Genomic DNA, 8,122 nt, shown 5'->3' on the forward strand with positions numbered 1-8,122 from the left:
CAGGAGATGAGTCATGATGTGATAACTACAGAGTCCAATAAAGATTATGCACAATATTTATGTGGTGGTTACCAAATTAAGTTGGATTTTTCTCTTGTAGTTCACTTGACTTGATGTAATTTGAGACTTGGATGCTTGAACTCTTAAAAATGTAGGATTCTCTTTTCAAGTTCTGATTCAATGTTTTGCTTGTATAGGTCTGTGACATCCCCTAAAATCCGCTTTGGCTTTCAGATTCATGTTTTTCACTTTCATTGCCATAATTTGTTTCTGCTGTTCCTATAAGAAGTCGATATAACAAGACGGCTTGCCACCCGATCTCTGAATATTGGGCAGTTTCCTTGCAAGTGTTTTCTTAGCATCTCGATGTATGCATGAGATCATATATCTGTATGGAAGTACGTACTAATTTTTGTTTCATTTCTTGTTCGAATGATACGGAGCTACCCAATTAGTATACTATCACATAAAAGTTGATATGGCACATGTATGATGTATAACTTTTCTTTATTGATTATGTCATCGAGAATAAAAATTAAGTATATAATTTGTTTTAAACTGCTTAAACACCAAGGTGCATAACTAAAAAAACAGCAAGGTGCTTTGCAAAACAAGTCAAGCCTTCATTCTTACAACCAGATGATCTCATAATTGTTACTTAGCCTCGTGCTTTCCAAATAAATTCGCCAAAATAAGTCAGCCATTACGATACTGCAATTGTTGCGCACCTGTTAATTATGTTGTCAGATGCAAAATTTATTATGGCAACTGAATGCAACTTAAAGACTACGAGATGGATGGTATAATATCATGGAGGGAATAAACTAGAGACTAACAATTAAGACGGCACTTCAATCCGTTGCGGAAAAACAATTATTTACATCCAGAAGTTATTCTCACCCTTAAATAAAATTAACCACTTTGTTCTCAAGTTTTTTGGCTGTCAACTCGTGTAGTCCATTTGATTCAATCTCATGGAAATTGTGGTGTTTTTCATAATTGTAATATTTGAAGATCAAATCTACAAAGAAATTTAAATGATTTGTTGCGTCACTTTTAAGATTGGAGATTTTTGTGTGTTGCCTTTTTAAATCTTGTTTGGATACTCACAAAATGTTTATGCTTTCTATTCGACCGACGGCGAAGATTTTCAAATGGTGTAGGATACCAAATATTTGTTTATATATATCTTTCTATATATACTTAGTTAAGTATTTTAATTCTTCATGCTTCTATCTATGGTAGTGAAACAACAATCATTCTTTTTGATCTTCTACTCGATGGTAGTTAGACATTTTTCTCAGGGTTTCATCTTAAGGTGATTAAGCTTTGTTAGTCAAATTTAGAATTTGAAGAGCTAAAATTGAGATTCATGATTCTATATGAAGTGAGTGTCATTGAGACACCCAAATACTTTCAACTTAGTCCAAAGTATGCAGAAGACTTCAACGAGAGTTAATGCGCCTCGTCTGCTTCCACTTTTTACATCAACTTTCTTATTTACCAATGTGATTACGACTTGTATTTTTTTTCTTGTCATTTTCTTTTAATATTGTATTTATTTCTTCTTGTATTGTATTGTTCTTTCCAAATTGGAAATGTTATTACATACTTTCAAGTTACACACTTCCAACTTGCGAGGGTGTTAAATATAATTAGATTTAATCAAATATGGTTTGAGATATTTAGAAGTTACTTATGGTTAGGTGGAATATTGTTAGGTTAGTTAGATTAAAAGCAATATATAAAAGTTTTCTGATATTCTAATTGTATCATAATTCATCACACTATAATTTCAAGTTTAATATTTCTCTTTAATTATTTATCTATTTATAAGACTCAACAAAGATTCTCAATATTATCATTATCGTAAATGAATAGCGAAATATATTCCATTAAAATTGATACAAATAGTAATAATTATATGATATAATATAAAAAATGCATTAAAAATTAAAAGTATCAAGACAATTTGTTTACAAATAAGTCAGCAACAAAACTAACACATAAATCAACTGTAAATTTTGAGGTATTTTTTTACATACATTTCAAAGTTCTATCAGGGTAACTAACCACACTTAAAGTTCAATTAACCATCTCAATTGATATTAATTTTTGATGTCAAATCTGTGATAATGCTGCTATTTAATTACGTTATTTATGATCGTAACACATAAGCCATCGGAAAGTTTTATTTTTTGAGATATATTTTTAAATACATTTCGGATTGGAGTTGTTTTATTCTTCCAAAAATTGCAGCAATGACCACCATTTCATTATGGAGATTCTTTTTCCACCCTCTTAAAGTCACTTCCGAAATACACATCCAGAAAATGCAATTTTAATGTCATCTGAAAGTTTATTTTGAGCAAAAATAGTTTGTTCTTGTCAGCAAGTATAACTTTCAAAAAACATGGTTTTTTAGAAACATGGAGTTGTAATATCATGCATTTAGATTTAGATATTAGAAAATACATTCAGATTGGATGAGAAGTAATTAAAAAGTTGAATATTGGAAAGTTCTTCAAAGGATTTATTTTTGATACCGTGAAACAAACGCCCCCTAATTTTTATAATTTTAGTCATTACATTTATTTTTGTAAACTCTTACTTTTCTGAATCAAGTAATTGATTTGAAGAAGCTCAATGATATTACCAAACAAAAACTCATGTAGTCTGCTATAAGCTCGTGCAATATACTGAATAACATTCCAAGGTGACACCTAAAAACTGCCTTCGTGGTTAATCAGATTCAATAAATATCCATAAGAACATACTCAAAATTATCCCAAACATGATTCCTAATTGAGAAACTAGACCCTAAAAATCACTTTCTATATGAATGAGAGTTTGATTTCACAATTGTATGCAGTGAAGAAAGAACAAATTCGTTCTTCAATGTCGACAGCTTTCAGAGTGATAAGTCTCTTGCAGGGACAATAATGTTAATTAATCTACAAATACAGGATAAGGGTTGGAGTTATAGCTTAATTATAAGTATAACCAAACAAATCATAAAGGTGGAAAATAATCTCAAAGATAACATACCTCATTGTGAAAATTTCAAACAATGCAAATTACTTGTAGAGTCTGCATGCATTTTACTTGCTCATAGTTGATGACAGATAAAAATTCCAAAATATGGAGCCCATTGACATGAACGCCACTCGAGCTGGAAGAGGCACTACCCTGTACAGATGCCATAAAAATAGCCAAGGCATGTAAGACTCATCATGATCGAAACAATTCAAACTCCAAATAACTAGATAATCATATGATATGAATAAGGGTCATGCTAACAAGTGCCCTTATAAGGGCACTTGTTAAGCAACCAAGAAAGGAAACAAAAAACAAATTTTGAGGTAAAAATATCACTTTTTATAATTCCAAATATAAATTACACATTTTCCAAAACTTTTTTTCTACATTTGGATTCTTAACAAGGGCCTTTGAGACACTTGTTAACATTTCCCTATAAATAATACAGCCTAAGCATAAATTGATGGTAACTTGGTAAGAGAAGTTTATTAAAGTCACTAATAGGAACTAAAGGCAATACTAACTGAACTCGATAAAAGAGGAGAAATGATAAACATAAATAGAATATCAAATTGAAGGATGTGAACATGCTTACCAGAAATTTAATACACTGACAGGAATCCAGAATCTAAACCCTGTACAGACAAATTACGCAGAAAGGCTGGCATCAAACCATGAGAAATATGCATCAGTAAGTTGCGATAAACAATTAGGCACTGAGGTTTGTACCATAAAGTAAAGTTGGAAGAGCATCTCTTGTGTATTTTTCAGGAAGCTCTGAGAGCTTCTGTTGCCATAAATTGTTCCATGCAAACACAACAGCAATGACACATGGACCCAACACAATCTGGTTTAGCAAAACCTGTCAAAAGAAAGGAGATAAAAAGAGAGAAAAATTAGAAGCTTTCACTATCCTTAACTGCGGCATGCTTTTAAATTATATTAAATATATAAATTGGTTCCTAAAGTATCACCTTCTTTCCTATTTGGTCCCTGAACTATAATATAATAAGTAGTCCCTGAACTACTTTTAATCTATCAAGTTAGCCCCTGAACTATCCTTCTCTCTCCTATTGGTAAAAAAATCGAGAGACTAACTTGATGGAATAATAAAGTTGAAGGACTACAAACTATATTTATATTGTTCAAGGACCAAATAGGAGAGAGAGCAATAATTTAAGGACTAAATTGAAGATTTACCCTATATTATATTTATAAACTAAGCATTATACCTTTAGCATTAGGTTCTGGACAGTTGGTTTGGGGAGACAGTGGTCAAGCAACTGGTACCAGGCATAAGAACCAGGGCCATAGAAAAGGAATCCATAGGAAGTCATTCGCAAAGCACGTAGCCAATCATGATCTGAAAGGAGCCTCGACAATACATCCTAAAGGAAACCATTTTGTTAAGAACAAACTCCAAATTATCACCATTTATTTCTAATGCAAAAAAAAAAAAAAAAAAGCAGCTCTCGTTCACCCTCTCAGCATATGACCAAAACCAAAACTTACTCTACAGTGCTTGTTAGGCACCCAAGAATTGGATTCCTTAATTTAGAGGAAGAACACTAATATTTAGAAAAAAACAGATATGTAATAATAGGAGAGAATCTCTCCAAAGAAAATGATACACAAGAGCGGATACGCTCCTACAATGGTTTACACCACTCAATTTCTAAAGTTGATAAAAGATGATTTCTAAAGGAGTGGAAGCTTCTATTTAAAGACTTCCAATACATTAGGATAGAGATTAGGTCTAGGTAACTAACTAATAACAAAAACACCAAAGCAAGTACACTTATACCACTACTAACAACTTAGGAAACTCAACTACTAACAAACTCCTAATTATCCCTATTTGTATATCCTAACATTACACCCCTCTTCAAAACAACCTTGTCCTCAAGGTTGACATATACTAAATTCTTCTTGTTCAATGGTTATAAAAAAAAAAAATATTCCTCCAGGATCCCATTGTTGGAAGCTTGATGAACCTGCTGCCACCAAAGGAAATCCTTCTGCTGGAGCTTCAATTCCTCGTTGTTCCCTTTGAATTGGTGGATAAACTTGTGACCCAAAAATTATAATATATGATGTGTTTTGGGTGCTGTTTTTAGCCAAAAAACATAGCATTGTTGCTGCCTCCTGTATTGATGCGTCAAATTTCATCTTTATGACCCAGTTGCTCCACTCAGCATCTTGATTTTGACCCATTAAATCTGTTGCATAATTGACCCTTAAAACTGTACTATATGCCCTGATTTTGTTGTTTGCATCATTCACCTTAAGCTGTTTGACGTCGAATAGCTCTGGCGGAGGTGCTTGGATCTCCTCAGTTGACATGCACAATTCTTGATTTGACAGTTCAGACAAGAGATAAAGCCGGTCAGAATCCTTTGAAACCCAGAACCGGTCTCGTCACTACCACAATTCTGCTTCTCGTTGTTCTTTGCCTTGTCACCTAACACGAACCACTGGCTCTCCCTTGACAACCCTTTGTGGCTTTCGTCATAAATCTTGGAAACTTTTTCCGTCAATTGAATCTGACTTGTTGATGTTGTATGTCCGTTCTTGACAGAGTCTTCCATCTCAGTAGTAGACTTCGGTTTCTCCTTGAGTTCCAAAAAATATTCTTTGATTTCACAAGGCGCAAGGCTGATCAGAGACTGTCCTGACACTGATTTACTTCTTGATACCAGAATTAATTCCTTGATTCCACTCTTCATTTCTTCTATTCCCTCCTTCAGTAGCTTTACGTCTGTCTTCAGTTCTTGCATCAGTTTCAGACAAGAGATAAAGCCGGTCAGAATCCTTTGAAACCCAGAACCGGTCTCGTCACTACCACAATTCTGCTTCTCGTTGTTCTTTGCCTTGTCACCTAACACGAACCACTGGCTCTCCCTTGACAACCCTTTGTGGCTTTCGTCATAAATCTTGGAAACTTTTTCCGTCAATTGAATCTGACTTGTTGATGTTGTATGTCCGTTCTTGACAGAGTCTTCCATCTCAGTAGTAGACTTCGGTTTCTCCTTGAGTTCCAAAAAATATTCTTTGATTTCACAAGGCGCAAGGCTGATCAGAGACTGTCCTGACACTGATTTACTTCTTGATACCAGAATTAATTCCTTGATTCCACTCTTCATTTCTTCTATTCCCTCCTTCAGTAGCTTTACGTCTGTCTTCAGTTCTTGCATCAGTTTGTGATGTTTGCTGACCCCATTCTCCTTCTTCTCCGCCTCAAAGTGATCAACACCAAGCGGTTCCGACGGAGGTGGTGGCTCGACTAATGCCAGTGATGCAGTATGCCTGAAGCTCTCCGCAAGCTGATGGACAACCGACTGTTTTGGCAGAGGTGTTTGGATTTCATTTGTCATCGTGTATGACTCTTGATTTGACAGTTTCGACAAAGACACATTGCTGGTCAGAATCTTTTGAGACCAGGAACCGGTTTCGTCATCCTCGCGTTTACCTTTCTCTTCTTGTTTTACCATTTCACAAAGAATTTGTTTGTGGGTTTTGTCTTCCTCTGCCTTACAACCATTGTTTCTCCTTCCAAATCTACGGATCAAACATGTGGAAAAAGATTCCCAAGTTGGATTTGGGTTTTCTTGATCCCAAGAACGAAACCAAAATAGTATCGAAGCATCCAAGCTCATGAATGCCCACTGCACTCTATCAAATCCATGAATTTCATGCTCCACAAAGAACTTTTCAGCCCTTGCAACCCACCCAATAGGATCAGTCCCTGAAAAGTTGGGCAGCTCCACCTTCTTGGCCCACCAATCCTCTATTTCCATGCACACTGGCCTCCTTCGAATCCGGCAGGTCGGACCAATTGGTCCGACCTGTCGGATTCGAACCAGCAGATATGTAATAATAGGAGAGAATCTCTCCAAAGAAAATGATACACAAGAGCGGATACGCTCCTACAATGGTTTACACCACTCAATTTCTAAAGTTGATAAAAGATGATTTCTAAAGGGGTGGAAACTTCTATTTCAAGACTTCCAATACATTAGGATAGAGATTAGGTCTAGGTAACTAACTAATAACAAAAACACCAAAGCACCTAACAGTGCTTCTGTTTATGTCCAGAAACAAATTGATTCAGTAACAAATGATTGATAAGAAAAACCGCTTCTGTAGCATTTAACTATAAATACAGTTTATGTTTAGGACTGACAGTTCATTGGCAGCACAGCAATATGAAAAACATAATGTTTTTGTCTAAGGTCTTTAACCAATTACTCAACAGTAACTGTTGCTTTTAAAATGATTTAAATGCCCTTAATCTTGTGACACAAGCAATGCAGCCTGACTTTGGTTTAACAGAATTCGAGTAAGATGAAAAATACAGAATTAATAAAATGTAATAACAATGATTACAATCAATTTTTGTGTTTCACAATACCCAATTGATCCCAAACCTATCTTCCTCACTTGTGTTTTCTCTCAGATTTTATTTCATGTAACAATAATGAATGAATTGAATAAAGCAACTCACTAACTAGCTTTATATATAAGGCAATGTGAACATAAAAGAGTTGGTTATTCTCTAACTAACTTATTCATCAGTTCAGCAAGTTAGTTATCCTTCTATTGCCTTGCGAGCCGTTCACAAGCTTCATGACTGAGCAGCTGATGGGATGGCCCATTGAGATTGCACAGGTTCAAGGCCCAATTCATGAGTGCCAGTGATCAACAGTAACACTATAAGTTTAAGAGTGACATATAACCAATGAATATTGTTTTCTCTCAAGCTTTTCATCTCCAACACACATGAAGAACACAAATTGTTTCCAAAGTGCACAAGTAAAAATAGATTTCCATTTGTTTTAGTAAATTTATCTAACAACAATATACTTTATTCTGCTCCTGAAGAGTTTAGTGACAAAACTCACACTAATTGAGAACTGATGATCGTGGGTTCCAACGAGTGCGCCAACATATTAAATATGCAAACAGCTGCTATATACTTACGGGACAACAACAATATACTTTTTTACATTACATTAAACTAAAAATAGATAAATACACCTAAAAAACAAGCTTATTCTTTTTATAAAAAAAAAAAAAAAAAAAA

At 34.6% G+C, this 8,122-nt stretch overlaps 2 protein-coding genes across 12 annotated transcripts in view; one reads left to right on the top strand and one right to left on the bottom strand.

The window, feature by feature from the left end:
* The window catches only part of LOC101498969 (protein NUCLEAR FUSION DEFECTIVE 6, mitochondrial-like), a 4,118-nt gene extending 3,576 nt beyond the window's left edge, over window positions 1-542 (top strand). For 4 of the 10 annotated variants that reach the window (XR_012163736.1, XM_004505491.4, XM_004505487.4 and 1 more), the window contains one exon: window positions 198-542. Coding sequence is in view for 3 of the 10 variants with exons in the window: in XM_004505492.4 (XP_004505549.1) it covers window positions 198-205 (8 nt within the window). In the remaining 7 variants the exon portion in view is untranslated. The other 6 variants (XR_012163737.1, XM_073370445.1, XM_004505490.4 and 3 more) reach the window with 2 other exon arrangements.
* LOC101500875 (uncharacterized) overlaps window positions 491-8,122 on the bottom strand; it is an 8,599-nt gene continuing 967 nt past the window's right edge. Inside the window, exons 2-6 of one of the 2 annotated variants that reach the window (XM_027335294.2) lie at window positions 4,272-4,427; window positions 3,769-3,901; window positions 3,635-3,674; window positions 3,049-3,189; window positions 491-728 (exon numbers count right to left, since the gene is read on the bottom strand). In XM_027335294.2, the coding sequence (XP_027191095.1) occupies window positions 3,102-3,189; window positions 3,635-3,674; window positions 3,769-3,901; window positions 4,272-4,427 (417 nt within the window). In that variant the 3' untranslated portion in view covers window positions 491-728; window positions 3,049-3,101. Of the gene's footprint in view, window positions 729-2,652; window positions 2,955-3,048; window positions 3,190-3,634; window positions 3,675-3,768; window positions 3,902-4,271; window positions 4,428-8,122 lie in introns of those variants that run through there. The other variant, XM_012717224.3, reaches the window with a different exon arrangement.

Source organism: Cicer arietinum, chromosome 6, assembly GCF_000331145.2.
Source record: "Cicer arietinum cultivar CDC Frontier isolate Library 1 chromosome 6, Cicar.CDCFrontier_v2.0, whole genome shotgun sequence".
Lineage (NCBI taxonomy): Eukaryota > Viridiplantae > Streptophyta > Magnoliopsida > Fabales > Fabaceae > Cicer > Cicer arietinum.